At 42.0% G+C, this 21,644-nt stretch overlaps 1 protein-coding gene across 4 annotated transcripts in view; it reads right to left on the reverse strand.

The window, feature by feature from the left end:
* LOC137587533 (RNA-binding Raly-like protein) overlaps positions 1-21,644 on the reverse strand; it is a 71,595-nt gene that overhangs the window by 36,745 nt on the left and 13,206 nt on the right. For all 4 annotated transcript variants that reach the window (XM_068304005.1, XM_068304006.1, XM_068304003.1 and 1 more), the window contains exon 2: positions 2,838-3,111. In XM_068304005.1, the coding sequence (XP_068160106.1) occupies positions 2,838-3,093 (256 nt within the window). In that variant the 5' untranslated portion in view covers positions 3,094-3,111. The remainder of the gene's footprint in view (positions 1-2,837; positions 3,112-21,644) is intronic.

The following is a 21,644-nucleotide window of genomic DNA, read 5'->3' on the forward strand; positions in this document are numbered from 1 at the left end:
TCTGTGTTCACACAAAGTGACATCAAGAGACATTTCTTTACACTTCTACCTCCCGGAAACCGAGTCGCGACTTTGCACTCACGCCATTCAGAATACCATTAATACGTGCCGCTATTTAATTGCTGCTGAGCTGTGCTCGCCATCCTGGCTATGATCTCATAAACTCCTCTTCGTGTTTGATAGGGTAATGGAGCATCCATTTTTTTCCCACTCCATGGCGTATAGGAGTGGGGGAGGGAAGGTAGCTTCCAGCTGCGTTATAATAAATTTTTTTTGCATGCCTCCATCAGTTGTTTTTCATCCACGCTCACAAACACAGTGACAGCCTCATCTTCTGTGGCGGCGGCGAGCTTTGACCCTCGACATTTGTGAGCGAACAGATTAGTCATCACCAGCGCGACTGAGCAGCTGAGGTTTATCTGTGTGGTCCCAGCACGACGTGATTATTCCACTGACCTCTTTTTCCAGTCACCCCTGCCAGTATATATATATATATATATATATATATATATATATATATATGAAAAAAAGTCAGATAAAATAAAAATCCATTCTTTCCACAACAGTTAAACACAGCCAGGGAACGTCCGTCACATGGACACACTTCCCTCCACTTCCTGGTGGAAACACATAGCGATATTAGCTTAGCCTTGAAATGTGACGTCTCAACGTGAGGCGCAATCAACTCCAGGTAATAACGCTTTAATGAAACATTTTTCCAACAGGAAGATAGGTCCTTTTTTTTTCCAGGTCATTTCTCAACTCCAAATAATTACACGATGGATTCATTTCTTTCGACATGTTAATATAATAAGCGCCGTCTTGTCTCCATTTAAATTGAACTCTGGGGTAATGGAGATGCTTTCCTCTTTTTGTTTGCTTTCCTCAACCAAAACTAAATAATCACACAACAAATAGAGTCCAGCAATTTGCATAAAAGTAAAGAAACAAATCTACAGAACTAGTATTATGGAAACGCTAGACTGATCAGAGATATCTCTGGAATCCTGGCCTCAACTTTTAATAACTTTAATAACGTTTTTCTAAATATTTGCTAATGACGACATCCATAATGCAAAAACTGATGAAAGGTCTTGGAGAGCAACATTAGCGTCTATTAATCCGAACCAAGAGAGCTCATCGTGGCTCGCTTGTATTAGGCATCGATAGTCATACGCAACATGTTTAGAAAGGCAGTTTTGCCTGCAATAGAAAAATCATCTTTTAGAGTCGACACCTCTTATAAAATGAAAATCATCAAACGTCCATCATCGTCTAAAAATAGGAACGCAAATTAAGAATCCAACAAAGAAGAAATTGAGTAAGCGGGGAGGGGTGGGGGGAGAAAAATGAGGAAGTGTTGACGTTTAAACTGATAACCTGTCTTGTTGATGCACGATCACGATCAGGTTCTGCAATTTTTTTGGTTTTATTCTGCGCATAAATTATGCCGCAGCTAATATTCATTGACACGGGAGTTAACAAGCTATTATTTTCACCGGGCAATGCCCTTGAACCGGGGATTGTTTACCTCAGTTCTTTTCATTATCAACCCCATCTACCCCCAGGATGCTTTATAATGGAGTGGAAGAGAGTATGAGCGACTTGAAAGACCAGCTTGGAGGCAGAGGACAAAACAGGTGCTGCTGAAAATGTCCATGAATGCACTCCGGACCAACAAACTAGCTTTACAGCTCCGACTCCTATTTTTACCCTGGTGTGCACTTCTGCAGAAGAAAACATTCATTTTCACCCCCCCCCCCAATGATGGCTTTCTAGGAGTATTAAATATTTTGCATTAATTTTGCATTAAAATTTCATAAATGCACTGAAAAACATCGCTTTATGATCGTTACACCCTCCCCCAAACTTCCAGCAGGCTAGCTAGGTGCATTACCACAGGCAGAGTTTAAACGCTACACATCAGTTCTGCATATATTCTGCATTTACATAATAATTTATTTCTCTCCTGTCATGCACTGCCCCTTTGATTATCTAATGGTGATATATTTAATCGTGCAGCATAATGACTGCAAGTGATATTTGCACTCTGTGCACTCTGGCCTCAGTTTCAACAGCTGAAAAGCCAAACACATTACAACGGCTTTAATCAAAAGGTCTCTTGCAGACAGTATTGTCCGGCCGTGATCATCACCATCGCTGTAAAATGATGTCTTAAATGTGTAGATATGTGCCCTTCTCCATGTTCGCTCTACATCTCTGATGACCTCACGGAGACGTTTTAACAGAATAAGGTGTGAAATTATTCCACTCGCAGACAAAACTAATTCTAATTGAGCCAAACAATTCAACCCGTAACATTTCTCAGTCAATTACAAAAACCCCCCAAAAAAACCCAACAAACCAATTACAGACTGATTGGAATGAGAGAAACCGAAGCTTGCAGAGCATATATTAGCTTTACATTCCACTCTGCTCCAGTCGAGCTTGTCACGAACTTTGACATAGTTTTTTCACAAGTTTCTTGTTTGGTAAATGTTAAAATTAAACCGTGTTCAGATTCTGTTGTGGATCACTTAACAGATTCAGGAGGGATTAACTCCAAAACAGCACGACTACAGACAGACACTTCAGCATGTAGGAGCCTAGGCGACTTCTGAAGTCTGAGAGATGCTTGGGGCGTTTTGTGTTCTTGAGAGAGAGAGACAATCCGTTCCTCCAGCAAAGAGCTGGCTTCAACTAAACATTAAGTATTTCATTCAAGGGGAAACTTTCTGAGAAGTGCGTCACAGGCTGCATCCAACCGGTCCTTCACGAGTTCACGAAACCGCCTGCATGCCAACAGTATGTACACTTTTCAAGAAAGAGAGACTCACCGAGAGGTTGTCCGGCGATGATACGGGCATTTTCTCCCGCCACCGCTGCTCGGGCGTTCCTTTCGTTCAGATACTGTACGAAGGCGTAACCCTTGTGCACAGAGCAACCCACTATCTTGCCGTACTTGGCGAAGATGACTTCTATGTCGGTCTTCTTGACAATAGCCGTGTTGAGGTTTCCAATAAAGACTCTGGAGTTGAGGGAGCGTGGGTCATTCTTGTTGGTCACGTTGCTGGTCTGGGTTTTACCAGTCATTCTCCTCCAGTTGCCCTCCTGGGGAACCAAAAAGGGGGGAGATGGGGGTGTTGGGAGGAGAGGGTATGGATTTAGAAGTTTCAAACAGGCCAGTTCTGGCTAGTCTTGCAAAACTATCAAAGTCTATCGTCTTGTTCTCATGGTTTCTCTAGCCAAAAAGCTAGTTAGCCCTTTGTAATTGTCTTTAAATAAAGCGGGAACACAAAAAAGACCATAAGAAATTAAACAGTCTTGAGAAAGGCAAATTTTATGATCTGTTAAAATAAAAACAAACAAACTTGTGGCTAATTTGTGAGCTACCTTTGACTCCATTATAATAATTTAATTGCGTCCCATTTATTTATCTTATGCTAAGCACTGTCTGGCTCCATAAAACGCCAGCTTTGGAGGAAACCCGCAGCTTGAATCCACGTTTAAATAATTTAAACAGACATTTGTTTTATTACAGCTTCCGTTAATGAGGGGTTTACCTTATTTAATTTACTTTGCTATTGCCATTGGCCGGGGCAAATGCTTACCTAAGGCTCTTTTTTTTTTTTTTTTTACCCCCCCCCCCTGCACGGTTGAAATGCTACTGCTGGATGGCTGAGTCGGTGAATTAAAAGCAGCAACAACATTTGAATGTCACAGCAGTTTCCTCTGCTTTGTGAGAAACCAAATGCTGTCGCTGTCAGTGGGAAAGCTTTGCTATCTCAATACCCATATTGTTGCATCCCTAATGCTTTGTGTGCCGTTTCACTGATCACAGAAGGCGTAGGCTGTAATTCATGTTACACTTCTATTCAGACTTTTTTTGTGCTGTCAAGTGATCAGCGTACATTAGCTTCAGCTTTTGTAGTCCCCCCACCCTTCCCCGCAATTATTTCTAAGCGACCTTTTTTCATGAAGTGAATGTTGGTTTTTATGAAAGAAGACTGACTGCATGATCATGGGAATCACCCCCCCCCCCAAAAAAAAACAAAAACCCCAGGATGCAACCCCAGAGTCTTCTTTTAATAACCTTTAGGATAAATATGTATATAGATTCCATTCATTTCTGCAGCTGTATACCTGTGCGGTCGTTCTTCACAGCTTCTGCGCATAAAGGATCGCACTTAATAAATGAAATAATGGAAAAGAAAACAATCCGTTTACAACATTTGTCTCCTGAGTTGCCGTCCTTGACATGTTGATAGCAACTATTCAGCTTTCAGATGAAGACCCTGAATAACAGAACCCAATCCGCAGTCATTAAGATTAGTAACCAAGGTAACGCTATCGTGCAGGGATGCAGGTATTAAAACACATTTTATTCATTATGTTTTCCTCCAACTTCATTTTCCCTTGGTAGAAGCTATAGATGGCTGCTCAGCCGCTCCGATTCGACACGGCGTGGCTTCAGTATCTTTTGTAATTACATGACATAGTTTCATTGTGAGGTTATATACTGTAATGGGTTTGTTCAGCTAATTATCGCATGGCATATGATTATGTCGAAAATAGAGCGAGGGGATGTAATTCACACCAAGACTGATGGCTGGATTCCAGCATAGGGAGGGAGGTTTCTCTGTCAGGCATCCATTACATCTGGATGAACTCCTATTATTTCAACCTGGTAGCACATTTTCAATATCGTCTCACCTGCAGAATATAGGGTTAAAAAATATGTTTCCCGGCGTTTAGGCTGCAGCATCGGCTTGTTGTTGTGGCTGGGTGTGGAAATAAACCGCCGCTCGGCGTTTCTCAAGAGGCCTTGGCATTTATCAGCAGTAGACAGTGAAAATTAACGCGGCCCATACACACACACACACACACACCTGCTGACACCAATGAGCTTTAAGGCTCATCTGAATCCCATGTCGGTTTAAACTCAGACAGGTCATACGGAGCTTTCAGCTCTTCTCGCTTATATATTTCATCTTGTAGTCGCCGTTGCTTTATTTTACGGCAGGACGGTAGTTTATTCCACGGGTGGCTTTCCTGCTTGACCCTGTTGTTCAGTTTATTTACAACCTCCATTTAGTCTTCCTACGAGGAGGAAGGAGATACAACACATGGAACACCGGAATGTCATTTAGAAATCGTTTCCTCATGATGTGGGGGAAAATTACTCCGGCTTCTAAAGATTGAAAAGCAGCTCTCACTGAGGATCCCCCAGCATGCCCGGCGTCTAATACGTTACCAAAAAAAAAAAAAAAAAAGGCGTCCCAATCTCATGCCGGTGATAAAGAAATGAGGATGAGGTCAGCGAGGAAAGGAGCAGTGGTCATACGGTTTATGGCTGAGTGCAAAAAAAGCAAGGATTTAGCACAAAAGTGGCCTTATTACCTCTTTCTGTTGCATTATGTCTCGCTAGACAGCCTCTTAAAAGGTTGTTGTTCGGGTCCGGCCACTCGCCTGATTTATAGACTTTTTTTTTTCTTTTTCCAGGGTGGGAGGAAAGTCAGTGAATTGATTCCTTTTGTAATTTCCTTACACTTCACCACTGTACATTTCTCTTCCCCGTGCCTCAGCCACTCCACTCTGATTGTTGCCAAGGCAGCTTGATGGGCTGAGGAAAGGCTGGAGGAGCTGCTCAGTGGAACAGAACAGACAAAGGTAGCCTGATACACCTTTTTCCATTGCTGCTGCTGCCATGTTTCTGCAGAAGTGGAATAATTGCTTCAAGGATCCCTCCTATTTATATCTTGTCTTAAAAACGTGTTGCTCTCTCGCGCTAAGGCAACGGTAACCGTTTGAAAAATGGATGCTCTCTATTTGTAAATCAATATTGCTATTTGTATTGTGGCGCTTGCAGAGAACCGGCGATAAATTTATGCGCTTTTCTTGACTCTGTAGAGGTCGAACCTGTTCGCCCCCCCCCCCCACACACACACACACACACACAATGTCAAACCAGCAGTCACGCAATTTAGCTTAATCTTGAAGTTAAAAGAACATTTAATACAGACGGGATAATGCTGTTAAAGCAATTAAATGTCATACAGGACAATCTGCATTTTCTACTTGTCCCTTAAATTGTGTTTTGTCTTCTACAGAGAGAGAGAAACTTAATTTTCCTCATGCATCCAATCGGTTTATGTCTGTTAGCTTTATGAGTGGAGGCACCCGGCGCTGGGCTGGAGGTGAACCCAGACAGATTGCAAAGGGCTTCTGCACAAAGACAAAGATTCTAAATTGTGCCGCAAAGGATGCCGACGCGCCGTAAAAGTATAAAGGAATTAATACGAATAGGGACATTCACACAGCATGCCTATTTATGATATTAAAGTCACAAAAGAGGCGTTTCCTTCTGAAGAAGTCTTGCAGAAAAGTTTGTTCTTTATTTAAACAGCGGTTAGAAGCGACGTTAAGGGGTGTGTGATTTAGTTTCATTCATTCAGTTCAAGCTATTTTAATATTCCTCTCTGCTCATTGTAGAATATGTAATTAGAAGCTAACATATTTGTCTTACCTCTCATGCAATACACACACACACACACACACACACACACACACACACACACACACGCGCCTTTGTTACATGAATTTAAACCAGCAGCTTGAAGCCACTATTTTGTTTTCCTTTAACAAGACGATGAAGTCAAATAAAAACGCTAACTTTTCTAGCATTTGTGTTTCACCACAAAACTAATTCTAATTCTGAGCATTCTGGGTAACATCAGACATTTATTAATACTTTATTAAGACACTACCCAGTCGTGGCCTCAGTGCAAGAAACACTTTTTTTTGGTTCCATAATGAAATTTAGTCACGTTAACACACTGGACTTACATCCGACTTCAGCTCTGGAGGCTCGGCGGGGCCTTTTTTCCTCCTACCTGCAGCAAACCCTATTTCACTACAAATAGTCACTACATGCTCTGAAGCTTCATTTTTTCTGTTTTTTTTTCTGTTTTTTACACCGAGCTACATAAAATTCATTAACTATCAGAAAGCCCAGAGCAGTGGTATAATTAGCTGCGATGCAAATGGATTCCTCAGCCGGCCCTCCTTCACCTGCAGACGGCAGAACGAGGTGAGACAGACTGTTGTGTGCCAGCGTTTGATAGATATGGGATGATATATGAGTGGAGTTTGTTATTGTCCAGGGGGGATTCTGCCATTTGCGACGGACAGGGGTGAGTAGGGGGGGGGGGGGCGCTTTGGCTGCAATTCACGGCTGATTCATTTCTCTATGTGGTCAGAGCTGCACAGGGTTGAAACTAATCTGGTCAAACACGCCGAGCTGTTGAGCGCAGGATAGATCAATCTCCGTCCGCTCTTAATCCAATTTGATTGGTCAGGTTAGCATCGGGCTGTTTTATGACACAAAACCCACTTTGTCTGATTGTTTGGGAGGCGTCCTGTGCTACAAAGGATATTTAGAAAGCTTTTTCCTCCACGCCGCGGTGAGATATTCTCCTTGTTCGTGAAGCGGTGCGGCGAGACAAACAGCATCCGTTTCTGGGAAGAACAATCAGGCTGTTTCTGAAGGCGTCATGACGTTTAAGGACAAGATCAACAATAAGGGGGCATATAAAACAAGGGAGTTAAGATGCTGCCAGTCCAGCTACTTTACATCCTGTTGCTCACTATGGAGATGCGTCATGTTCTATATCACATGTGTCAAACTCAAGGCCCAGGGGCCAAATGTGGCCCACCTCACCATTTTATGTGGCCCTCGGGAGCATAAAAGGTCAAAGTGTCTATAAATAAATGGATTAAAAAAAGTCTGCTTTGAATATAAACTACATTTCCCACAATGCAGTACTGTAATTAAGCCCATTTTAACTTTAACTTTGTTCAAAACATCTTTTGTCATTATGTCCTAACTTGTGTTAGGACATAATGTTATGTAATGTAATGTGTTGTAATGTAATGTTATTTTTCTTTATTCTCTTGGATATTTTGACCCTTGATTGATGGAGTTCTGTGGGTTTATTAACCTGAAAAATTAAAACCATTTATGTTACAACAGAGAAACAAGCAAACATATTTTTTTTCTGTGTAACTGCAATGTTTGTAACTTGAATAAGTGATAAATTCAGTTATGTAACATTAAGGAGTAGTTACATTTATTTTAATACATTGAGTTACATTGAGTTACATTTAGGTTACATCTAGGCCTTTGATTACAGCCATTTTGCTGATGTGGCCCCCGGTGAAAAAGAGTGATTCTATGCACACCTGATGTTTCGACTTCCCTCTGAGATGCGGTGGAGTGTCGGCCCAAATGAAGCAGAATGCAAAAGCACCCCCCCCCCCAAAAACCCTCTTTTGCATATTTCTATGCTCAATGCTTTTCTCTCAAACTCCATTTCCCCGTACCTTCCACAGCCATTGTGCTCTCTTTAATTTCAACCGCAGGTAAATGCGACTTGAGGGACTGCAGCTCAAGTCTGGCACAGTATTACCTTCATCCACTGCAGAACCATTTATGATCAGGAAGTTTGGGGAATTAGTCCTTTCATCAAACCACAGCCGGTGCAATGAACCGTCTGCGTTCATCCGTCATAAGACTGCAGCGCTAGAACCGGAAAAAAGCTTTAAATACAACCTGTTCACACTCCCACTGTGTCAAACACAACAGCTTGGCCATGATGATTCAAACATACAAATAAAACTCCTATGTGAAATGATTCTCATTCCTTCCTTCATGAAACTTCTCAGGTTCACTGGTGGATTTGAAGTGTTTTATTTTGAAAGTCTAATAGTTAGTTGCATGTTTGTTATTTCGCAGCCCTGCTCATTTTGAATCCGACGTCGGAGGGGTAAGATTTGTCAGGCTCTGACGTTTGACGAATTGCGAGTGGAATCTTCTTATGAAATGCAGCGCTATTATCACTAACATTAACTTGTCAACCCTTTTGATGGTGGGGAGATGGATGATAAAGCTCTAAAAAATCCACTGAACAATAAAACCGCTGCTCGGGAAAGCTAAAACGATGAAATAAGAGATGCGTTAAAACCTGCAGAGCTGGCGGGAAGGAAAAGTGACCTCCGTTGCTCTTAAGAACATCCCAAAACTTCTGTGGTTTAATTAGATTTTTTTTTTTTTTAATGGAGCCAACTTTTTCTGCTTCTTTTTGGTCAGCAGCATCCGATTTGCAAATGTGTGCTCTTTTGAATGATGCTACTCAGTTGGGTTGAATAATTTTATGACTGCATTAATCACCGAAAGCAGCATTTTGTGTTGACTGTGGAGAAAAATTGTGCTGCATCAAGTTTTTTACAAAAAAAATAAAAAATTAATATACAATAGGGGGGTTGAATAATTTGCTTCCAACAAAATATTATAATCCATCATCATCATCATCATCATCAGATGCATTAAAATCCAAATGGAGAAATTAATAAAAATGAAGAAAGTGGGTTTTTTTGGGGTTTTTTTTAGAAAAAAAGGTGTTTAAACTTGCGTAAATATTTCAGAGGTACACCTTGATTGATCTTCTATCCCGCCGTCGGCCATCCTGCTCTAATTAAACCTGGATGTGTCATCATTAGCACTCAGCGCTGCTGCAGCTGGGACAAATTTTTAATGGGTGGGGGTGGGGGTGGGGGGGGGGCAAATTAGCATTTGTTAACATCTACTCTGCAGAAGAAGAAGTAAAACAAAGTCCTAACTCCCCATTAGGCGCATTAACGTACACTTTAAAAAGTGTGCTGGAAACACAAATATGCATGCCGGTGTCTTCGGTATCCAACCGGAGTCGTGTTGTTGAACAGCTGCATTTTTTATCGGGTTAGGGGGGTGGGGTGGGGGGGACGCTTCATTCAGCGCCACACAATTAAGAGTTCGCAGACAGATATTTCTTATTTATGAATGCCCCCTGTGAGCCACACTGTGCTCATTTAGCCTGTATTGTAAAAGGATGACAGGTAATTTTTTTTTTTTTCGGGGAGGGGGGGGGGCTTCAAAGGCTTGACAACAGCTCAGTTGGAATTTAAATGACCTTAAAAATTCACAGGTTCCATTCATGGAATAACTACGCTGGGGAGAAAAGCAGGACTATTATCTCCATAATACCATCAGAGTAAGGTAATTTTTTTCAAATTATATGCACTTATATGCTCTCTCCATATGGATGAGGATGTGTGATGTGCACATCCTGAGACGTTAGAGGTGTTGCAGAGGTTTAGTCGACCATCTGCGGCCCCGGGTGTCAGCAAAGATTCCCCCCCGCCCGGCAACGAAAACGGCTTCACGAGAAGGTTTTTTTTTGTTTGTTTTGTTTGTCTGCCTCTCGCCCTCCTCTGGTTGCGATTCTGGCGTGGCCTCGCCCGGCGGATCGCACGGGGTCCTGGTCTCCACGTGGCGTGAAGCGCGGCTAGCCCAAACCGCGAGCAACACAATCAATCAAGTCACTGCAAATTCATCAATTTCATTTTGAGGTGAGCAGCCGTGGGGAAACCACACATCCAGGTTTGGCCAAGAGAATTTGTCCATCTCCCTCCCCTCATGCGACCATGAATCCCCCAAACAAGCAGCTTTTTCTTGCTTTTGCAGTGTTTGGTGTCAGTTTAATTTTTAATCGCAATCCCTTTTTTGGAAGGAGAAGTTTATTCGACTTATTCCTGACTCCACACATGATACGAAGCAGAAAGGACTCGTTGGTCTGACAGGGTATTATTAATAATTACCATTTATGAACGCGATTATAAAGTGTCCGCATCATTATCCGTGTGCGACGGAAACCTGTAGGACCCCAACGCAGGTACGATTTGACTTTGATGATACAAATCTCCATCGTGTTATATTTACCCCGCCCCCCCCCGTGCTAAAATGTTCAAAGCTAGCCCAAACTTTATGTAACGCATTGACAAGGAAAAAAACTGGCGAGGCGAACTTCAAAGAACCCCCCCCCCCCCCGCAACAACACTTCAAAAAAGGTTCTTCACGGTTCGGCGACTGAATCTTCAAAGTCGTGCCAAGGATTGAACTGATAGCGCCACCGTGTAGAGCAGGTACAAACATCCATGTCAGCGCCGCTGAGGTGTGAGGCGTAGAGAAAGGAAGAGGAGATAAAACCACCAGCTAATTGAGACAAAGTCTACCCGCCCCCCCCAAAACCCCCCCTACCCTTACCCCCTCCGCCGGTGTGAAATAGAACGCCTGTGGCTGAAGACGTTCGATAATTACGACCGCCACCGGTCGAATGAATGTGTCGCTGAAGGTTGAAGACAGAAATGAAGGTAAATTGTAGAATTATTGGCGATCCAGAAGGGTTGTACGAGTCGTTGCAGCGCCAGCAGTAGATCCATCCTGCTTTTTTTTTTTTACCCTCTTGCTCATCGCAGCAATCTGCATCAATTATCGGGAGAAAAACGGCCTTGAATATTCCACCTTTGGAGGAAGCTTAATATAGACTTTGTTATGAGTTTTCAATGATTTTTCTGTCTGTACACGACCAATCGATAGTCCCTCTCTTATTGACATAGCCTGTATCCTTGGACCAACAGCGTCTGAAACATCTCACCGCCACAATAATGTAGCATTTATTAGAAATGCTTGTCTGTTTCATTCCTGCACTCGTAGAGTAAAATGTTGCTGTTAATGGCGCTAGCTACGAGATCCGTCACTGTATTATGCAAATGATGTATTGATTTATTACTCAATTGAAATTAGAGTTTTTATCTTTTGATTGTAATTTCTATCACTTTAGCACAAAAGCTAAGAAAAGCACTTTGCGATTATTTTTGAAGACTAACAGCTTTTGACCCGACGCTGCCTCTGGTGGTCATTCTGCAAAGTGCGACTGTGACTCAAATTCAGTCAGCGTTAAAGTCAGGTGGAAATTGCCAAAAGAAAATACAAATAAATGAAATGCTCATTCAGATCTTTTTAAATTGTGAATGTTAGTAGCTGTGAGACTCTCATTGGGGAGCAGGAAAACAGATTTCTATAAATCCGTTTTAAGATCTGAATTGGTAAAGCGAGTCACAGTGAGATGCACTCCAGTCATTCTCTAAATAATAAATGCGGTCCAGTTCGCTCAGTGTATGGAGAAATGTAATATATTTATATTCAGACAGTTACGGTTTTACTTGTGGTGTAACTTTGAATGACATTTAAATGATCTCTAACGTTAACGCAACTTTCTTTATGAGTTGCTCTGCATAAACATGAAGACAACAGACAGTAAATGTATTTTTATATACAGTATTTATTACTACCTTCCCACAACATTAGAATAATCGGTGGGACTGTTTCAACACTATTTAAAGTCTTATAGCGCAGATGAGAGAAATATATCTGCATGCAATATTAAATCTGTTCTTGCAAACATTAAAAATGCTAAAAGTAGAGCTCATGCTCTATAGAATTTGATTCGATCACTCATATTTCTACCAGTGAATTTACAACCAATGCCGCCATGTCATGCAAACTCAGACAGAATAAAGAAGTAGCATTCCTTAGCTGAGGGAAATTAAAATGTTCAACAGCTTTATTTAAATGTCTGGATGCATGCGGTGTCAGTAAACGCTCCTCACTCTGTAAATAGACATTTCATTGTGCCCCCTCATTTCACTTCCTTTTAATTGTGATGTTTTTGAAGCATAAATGTAAAGCAAAAAAAGTAAATAAATACAAAAAAAAATAAAATTAAAACATCATCCGTATTTGCTGACAGCCTTACTCTTTTTAAAGATTTTGCTCGATGTCGGAGCAACTTGAAAATGAAAGAATTCGGAGGGCTGATGCCTCAATTACGCTTTATTTTTATGTCTCCTACAAATGTGCAGTAAAAACACAGTTGCAGCAGGTAGTAATTGTTGCTAACTATTCTCAACTAGACAAACCACGGCTCTCTAAATCTCAGCAGTAATTGCAGGACACGGTTCCAGATTTTTAAAGCATTTGCTCATCGGTGCCTATGGGAACTGTTAAAGGCCTCCCTGGGCTATGAAGCCATCATCATGCCTCATGAAGTGGAGCAGTCCCCCCCCCACACCCTTTCCCTCCCTCCCTCTCTTCCTCTGGCATATTTCCCTTTTATCAGGTCTACTGACGTGCCGAATGAGCACTGGAGACTTCAGTAAAATGGATCAGAGTCAAAGGTTTGTCAAAAAAAAAGAAAAAAAAGAAGCTGACACGTTGCATTTATGTGCATTGAGGTTTAAGTGTGCAAGCAGACATTAGGACGCAAACGGGATGTTTAAAAGCACACACATTCCTGCAGAACACACACCTGTGCATTAAATGGATGGGAGAACCTCACACGATGGACGAATGGCGGTCCTTCAGGTATAAGTTTGACAGCACACGCCGTCTTTCATGCAGCACAGGAGGCTTATGGAGTCTGTCTGCTGTCCCTCGACCACGCGCCCGCCTTTAAAATGCGCACGAGATGACTTTATGCATCGTGAGTTTAAGAAGCATCGCTCGGATGGGGGAGTGAAAAACAAACAATACATAAAAATAGACACAAGACAAACGCCGGCTCTTGATGTGGGCTTCGTTATCGTACGAGTTGTGAGGGATTTCTTTACTAAATAAGACGTCTGTCAGGCGGAGGAAAACATTCCCAAAGCAAAGCAAAAATTCAAAGTCAGTGAAACAGTTTTGGAAATGAACAAAATCTGACTTGAATATTGTTTTACATACAGATTTTACAAGAATAAATTTGCCTACGAATGTACAGATGGTTTAGTATTTATCGTGCTTACAGGAATCTCCAAATGTATGCTGCGTTTAAGCGACGCCGTTAAAACTTGCATTAATATTTATTCAGGTTGTGATGTATGCTAATGTCAAACTGTCATAAATCAAACTGAATGGTGTTTGTGCGTGCTTTGGTTTGGACTCCCCGTTCATTTTCGCACATTTTGAATCACATTTTATGACCAATGTTTTCAAATTTATCTCAACAATCATCCGACAAAGAGGAGACACTAAAGCTGCAGAAGCACAACCGCGTATCGACTTCCTGGCGGTGGCGAACGCTCCTTGAGAGCGGTGCAGGAAGTCAACTGGCGTATGTACTCAAGAGGGCCACGCCGGTTTTGAGGGTGAAACCCTTGAAATGGAAAAAAAAACGAACCCCCACCTAAATCAACTGTCGTCTCTCCGTGTGACAACGATTTCTCACTCCCCAAGTGAAATCCATCTTCACGCCTCACATCCTGAATAGAGATGACTTCAAATGAAGAATACAAACACTTCATTTGCTGAGTTGATGAAAAAAAAAATGAAAAAAAAGGGGGTGACCTGTGAAATCATCTCCGTGACGATTAAGGACTCTATATCTGTCAAAAACTAAAACAACCAAAAGGTGGAGTGAACTGCTAAACCTCTTATCCCCCCCCTCCCTCTGTCTCGCATGCCTTATCATATTATCCATTCCCTCCCTTGTTTGTTGCCGTGAGTGACGCCTCATACTCCTCCTTATACAATATCTGTCAGATTACATTATTAATGCTGATGGAGCGCCGGATGATTCGTCGTGTGAATAAACCGCCGTGGCGGCGGCGGAGGAGGTCAGAGAGGTCAGCAAATGATCAAAGAATCACCAGGGGATTGATGACAAACGGGGAGGGGGGGGGGCGTTGGTGGTACCTCAACACAAACCTCCCCCTGGGGACTTAAAAACAGTGATAAACACCTTTTTTTCCAAGGAGGAGTTGAATGCTGTTAATTTGTATTAACGGTTATTACACGATCGTAAGCTTCCCATGCGGACGCCATTGCGTGCGTTGTTTTTTATTTTGGTTGTTTTTTTTTAACAAATCATGCAATGATCTACAAAAGTTGCAAAGTTATGGATTCATTAAAAATATTTAAAAAAACGCAACTATAAACCCCCGCTTTGCCTTGCAGAGTTGAAGAAGATTAAACCTGGGTCTTCCTTCATCTCTAACCCAATAATATGTATGACAGAGCTGCAGGCGGCTTAGTGTTTACCGCCTCACATCCCTCCGAGGAGCCGGTTCGTACTGCAGACGGCCCCGATGCGTCTCTCTCTCCATCACTTGTGCTCCACTTCAGCTTAAATCACTCCTGATACTGCTGCAATGCGCCTCCACGTTACACCATACCATCAGTTCCATTTGACTGCAGTCATTTTTGGCTCGTCTTCACACGGTGTGTAATCAACACACACTGGGAAAGGACGTCGACGGCGACACACACACACACACTCCACGCGGCCCACCCTCCGGTATCGTCGCTATAAGAGTTTGACAGGCAGGAGTTATCGTCGCCATCCCGTTGACAAACCACTGAGTCCACGTTTTTCATGAGCAGAACAAGAGCCTGTGAGTGATGTGATGATGCTTTTGTCAAATAATCCCAAATAATCCCCACTTTTTCTTTTTTGAACGGCCAAAATGCAAAAACTTTACTTTTATTATCAAAATTTTTACTATTTTTAAAGTGTATAGCTATCTCCAGGATTAGATTTGTGACCCTCTGTGTTAATTTATCAAGTTTTAAAAAAAAATATTTTATTTCATGAGAAACTATAAATGGTAGAAAAAGTTGCATTTGTATAACAGCTGGTCTGTGGGGGCTGCAAGCCTATCCTGGATGAGAGGATGGAGGGGGTCATCACTCACAGAAAGACAAACAACCAATTACACCCACGGATTATTTAGGGCGACCAATAAGGAGCGTGTTTATGGCTTGTGGGTGGAAGCTGGAGCACCTGGAGGGAACCCACACAGATGCAGATCCAGTTCTGAACCCAGAACCTCCTCGCTGGGGGGGGGGGCACAGTGGACACACCTGTAAGGTGCATTTAATGTGTTTTATGTAGTACTGAGGTGAGGCGATTCATTTTAAACATGGATTTGAAATCAATTTCACTCTGAAGAGAAAACTAGCAGAGCGGAAAATATAACACGCTGCAAAAACAATTCAAGATAAAACAGTAAGCATACACTGGTTCTTCCTTATACAGATAAAAAAAATAAACATCTCCTAAAATGAAAACCTTTTATCAAATACAATAGAACCTCAAGATAAGACTCAACATACGAGTTCTTTGAGATACGAGTCGTCGGTCTGTCCATATTTTCTTTCGACATACGAGTAAATCTCAGATACGAGACACCACCACTAGTTGGCGGATGGATACAGCATCAGCTGAGACCGGATCTCGTTCTTTACCACGTGTTGGCGGATGGATACAACATCAGTGAGACCGGATCTCGTTCTTTACCACGTGTTGGCGGATGGGTACAACATCAGTGAGACCGGATCTCGTTCTTTACCACGTGTTGGCGGATGGATACAGCATCAGCTGAGACCGGATCTCGTTCTTTACCACGTGTTGGCAGATGGATACAACATCAGTGAGACCTGATCTCGTTCTCATTGGTGGAGTCAAGACATAGCTTGTGTTTTCTGGTAACTTTTGTGTTTATTTTCATTCTTTATCATTGTTTATGTAACTTATATATAATTAATTATACACAGGTAAAGTCTGCATGTTTATTGGTTGATAGAAATATACCTTTGTTTCATAATTATTGGGGGTTTGCGGCATTTTTTTGACTTACAAGCTCAGTCACGGAACGGATTCAAACTGATATCTCAAAATACAACTGTGTAAGATATTTCAAATAAAAAAATAGCCAAATATATAAATATCTACATTTTTTACAGTGGTTGTTTCATGTGTTTCAACTGTCAGATGGAAATCCTGTAAAAATAATCCTCCATAAATGCGACGTGAGTGGTTGATCCCAGAAGTTCGGTAGGAGCGGAGTTCCATGTGAATTGAACCACATGTTTATGTCCTACTTTTCAAACCCACTCCACCACCCAGACAAAAGAAAAAATACTATAATGCAGCACATCTTCTGTTGCTCGCTGGCGCAGGAAGCGTTTTGTTTGTCTGCCTTCCAAGTTAGTCATCACAAGTTCTTGGCTACGTGAGACACATTTAAAAGCCCGTCACTCATGACGGCAGCACAATGCTTATTTCAGACGATATTGACAGTGGGCATAAATAAATAAATAAAAAATATATCTAACGCTGAGATTTCTGCTCTCCTGTCAAAAAAATGTGATGCTTTCTAATGAGCGCTGAGGAGGAAAGAAGCGCGGACCTCACTTTGTCAGATTGTGATGCGCTCCGCATGTACAGTCAGCACAAGACATCAGTCGGCCGTGACTGTAAGGAGATCTCAACCCTGTTTGCCTCAGATCGCTGCGGCGTTTAACACAAGAGAACCGAAGCCATTGTTCGGTTTTAGCGCGGCTACAAGAAGAATCCCAAATTCACCTTGTTTTAAATTTAAGCATCAGAAATGAATGTTTTTAAACTGATAAGTATCCCTGATAAAGATAGCAAACTTTGGTGAAAACGTGTTCTGTTTTTCCCAACATTGCACCCAAGCGCCCCCTAAAGGACGATACCAGAACATCATTTGCAAACGGCGACACTCGAGGCCACAACCGTCGCTTAATTATATTAAGATTATTAGTTTTAGAATCAGATTATCCCTCGCTCTTCGTTTGAGGGTCTTTTATCGCCGTCTACGCCTCACGCTTCCAGGTCACGTTCCTCAGGCGCGGCGAGCAGGTACGTTGGAAAACAGCCAAGTTATTGATTTGGCAGCAGCTGTGGGAGACTTGTAAACATCACACCATTGTTGCAGATGATACAGCACAGAGCTCGGCCTCACTTTGTCTGCTTTTTTTTTATTTTTTATGTTTCATTGTTATCCTTAAGAAAAAAAAAATCATCTTTCCACTGAGGATGTTCTTTCTTTCAGATTCCACTTTCCTTCTCTGGTGGAATATTCACTAAGTAGACACAGTTGTTTTCCTGGTTTTTAAATTATGCAGCCTTTATTCTCTCTCTCTCTCTCTCTTTCTCTTTTTAATCCTCAAACCACCTCAATCCCCTTAGTTACCCCCACACTTATAAAAAAAGAAGAAGCTCCAGCCAATTAGGGAAAGGAATTTGAGAGGTGTGATTTAGCTTTTTTCTTGTGATATTCAGATGTATTTGGGTTTGGTTTCTTCTCCTCGACCTTGCTTTTGCCTCAGGCAGTTAATTGTATGCTTTCAGCTCTCGCCGTGTGTGCTCCTCTTCTTGGTTTTTTGGCTTTTAGGTTTTACTATTAATGGTGCGTTGGGATGTTGGGGCTTTGGATCGCATCCAGGTTGTGTTCAAACAGGATGGGGCGGTGGTGGTGGTGGTGGTGGTGGTGGTGGTGGTGGAGGGGGCAGATTCTCAGAGGTGGTATGTGTGTGGGTTTTTTTAAACACCTCGGTGTCACGGTTCCTCTCTTCTCCAGCAGATCCCCCCCAATAAAACAAAAATCCCTTCATGTTCCAGTGTTTCCGGTGCATGGTGGTCTACAGGTGGATAAAGAACAAGGCTACTATACGCTCATGTGACCATGTCCTGTGTACGTTCTGCAACCGGATGACTCATTAATGGGACACAAGTAGGCCCCACTTACCATTCATGTCATTCTCCTTTCAGCTTGGAGAGCTTTGCCATTGGAGCACAATGCAGCTTTTACTACCAGGAATACACCAAGCTGCAGCACCATCCCTCTGTGCATCTATTTATTATCTTCAAATATCAAAGCCGGTCATCTATTAAAGCCTAATACGATCAGTAATCACCGAGATAAGTTGAATTACGTGGAAATATTGCGAGGCTAGGAGCAGAAAGACTCGTTTGGAGTATGAAGCTGAACTACTTTTGGGGTATTTTGATGTTTAAAACATGCAACTGGTTCTTTATTTGGGGTTTATGCTGTTTGTGACCCACCCAAATAAAAGATTAATGAGAAAGTATGAAAATATTTAGTTGTTTTTTTCTCAGTTTGGTGCATGTTTAATGCTTTGCTACCCTTACAGAGACATAAAATGAAAGAAAAACAATCGGCCAGGTCACTGCAACATTTATAGGAATGCTTTTGATTTTACATCAAACGTATGGAAAGCTGCATCCACACAGAATCCTCTCTGTACTCCTAGTCAGTGGTTTTTGATTCAAGATGGACGAAGGTAACGCAGGTACTCTTTCAGGGATTCTCTTAAAAAAAAAAATGTTAAAAAAAAGACCCCAACATTACATCGACTGCATCGGATGGATCTGATTTCACCAACTCGCTTCCAAAACCTTCAGAACCCATCTGCATCTCCAGATGCTACATTCTTTATCGCTCCGTCGGCAATCAATCGGAGTGCTGAAGTGTGCCGGTTTGTGCCGCCGGCTCGTGTTTACTATGCAGTTTATACAGTAGACACACACATCTCCAGTTGCGCGTGGAGAGAATTCTCTTTTATCAATAGGGAGCAGGCAGAACCTGCCGCCGCCGCCATCCCCTCCGCTCAGCGTGTCATCAAGTACCGCAATTACGTTTAAGTGTAAGATTTTTACGATCAAATTCAGCGATTGATAAAATCCGCCATTGAGATATCTTAGTTTAGTTTAGCATAAAGACAGCTAGTCTGGATTAGAGCCACAGCTTTCTAATTAAACCTTACTTAAAATGAAATCTACAAATGACATTTGCAATTATATACTTTAAGAATTTTCTGTAACTTCTCCAAGTCTGGTTGCCACGGTGATGTTGCCAACCACCTGTCCCCAAGACTCTTCATTCTTGGTTACATTTTAATTAATGGACTGATGCGCATCTTTCTGCTTCCATTTTTGAAGCGACCTTCTGCGCGGCAGATAATCTGCAGAAATAAAACTAGTTTTAATCCTCTCATCTAACTCTTTTGCAAAATAAAAAGCAGAAGATTCCACTAAATATTCGGTGATTTTTTTTCTTTTTCTGGAGTGTCTGGAGATTCGCACGTCTTTCCTCAGATGCTCGACAAAGGCAGTGGGGGGGGGGGGTGTGCATTGTGCTTTGTGATGTGACAGAATATTTGAATCTTATTAGCAGTACATTTGAAAACAAACTTTTATCAGACTCCACGCACCCCAAAGGTTGTCTGAACAAGAAAAAGTCAGGGCGCGAAATCACAATAGACGACGCCGGAGGAAATCCATCCGCTTTATATAACCATGGCAACATGACTTTTCTCTGATGTATTATGGTTATTTTCTACTATAGGATAGTGGAAATGTTTCTAAATCCATGATGGGGAACTCATGAAATATTTATGGAGCCAGAAAACAACATGATGTGTAATTATCATCAAACAAAAGGGTACACAATGGCTGCAATCAAACCACTTCTGTCTTTCCGTCAGTCAAACCCAGGCAAAGGTTAAGTTTCCCTCCCACTCCACTAATTTCTGCTGACCTTTCGGGGGCTGATGTCTCAAACCCAGCAAGGTTTCTTCCACATTTCTCGGTCCTTATTAAATCACTCAAAACACAAACAGGATTGGGCTGTCTAAAAATAAACATTCTCCGTATGGTGTGTGTGCAGCGCTTCGCCAAAAAAAATCCTGCAGAAACCGGAAGCCCCAAACAGATTCCTCTGCAAAAGCATGGCCCGGATCAGACGATGACACATCCTGACATGTTATGATGACACTGGCACAGATCCAAAGCAGGAGGAGAGACTTGAAAGCAAAACCAGGCCACGGGAACATTACAAAAAAAACCACAAAAAAAAGCATCCAGACTAACGTAACGTTTTGATTTCTTATGTAAGACAGCATAATTCAGCTCTGCTCGCAAATGTTATGCATTTTCTGAGTTGTTTTTTTTTAGCAGACCCCCCCCCCCCTCTCTCTATTCCCGAATGACCTCTTTCTTATTAAACCGACCTGATGAGAAGGCGTGAAGGCTGGGGGAGAAAGCGACTCTCTAGGAGGAGCTGGACGCCGCCGCTGGCATGCTGACGGCAGGACGGTCCAGTAGACAAGTCGCGCCAGGGTGTTGAACGCTCACCATCCCATAATAATGCATTGTGTAAACAGACAAACAGCAACAGACGGCCACATTCTGTTCAGCCATGTGTGAAAGCCATGATAATTAAATGGAAATAAGGAAAGAAATACAAGTTACTGCTTTGAAATACTGTTGATTTCTGGGGTTTTCTACAAATGCAGTGATGGAATGAAACATTGAGCATCATCCCTCTCAAAAGCGCTTTAATTAGCCAGAACATCATCTAAAAACAAATGAACAGAGAAACAAACAAATAAAAACATGAATACAAATTCTGAATAAGTATTTAAAAATTGAGGAATTCAAATTATCTCCTAGTGTTGTCCACCATTTCTAGCCTTTACACTACGCTAAGCTAAAAGAAGCTAAGCGGGAGATTCAAACTTTTTGTGAAAGCGACATGGAAGTGAAACTTCTCATTAAATTCTGTTTTTGCAGTTTTTTCAACTAAAAACTGAAAAAAATTTCTGATTTAATGAACAGAAATAAAATGGTTTTTGTTCTGCAGCTTCCAGTCAGTGACTGCAGGAACACGGCAGTACCGACCTCATGGTAGATAAATCATCATACTGCCTTTTAAAGGTGGCCCAACATGCAAATAAATGTGATGAGGTTCCCCCTGGGGGGCGGGGGTGGGGGACCCTTCCAGCGGAGGAAATGTGATGCATTGACATAAGGAAGGCCTGCATGCTATAAAAGGGTCCTGGAACTGTTTTGGCCACATGGAAACTTTTTTTTTTTTTGGTGCACTCATGCCTGACCTCA

Source organism: Antennarius striatus, chromosome 20 (genome assembly GCF_040054535.1).
Source record: "Antennarius striatus isolate MH-2024 chromosome 20, ASM4005453v1, whole genome shotgun sequence".
Classification (NCBI taxonomy): domain Eukaryota; kingdom Metazoa; phylum Chordata; class Actinopteri; order Lophiiformes; family Antennariidae; genus Antennarius; species Antennarius striatus.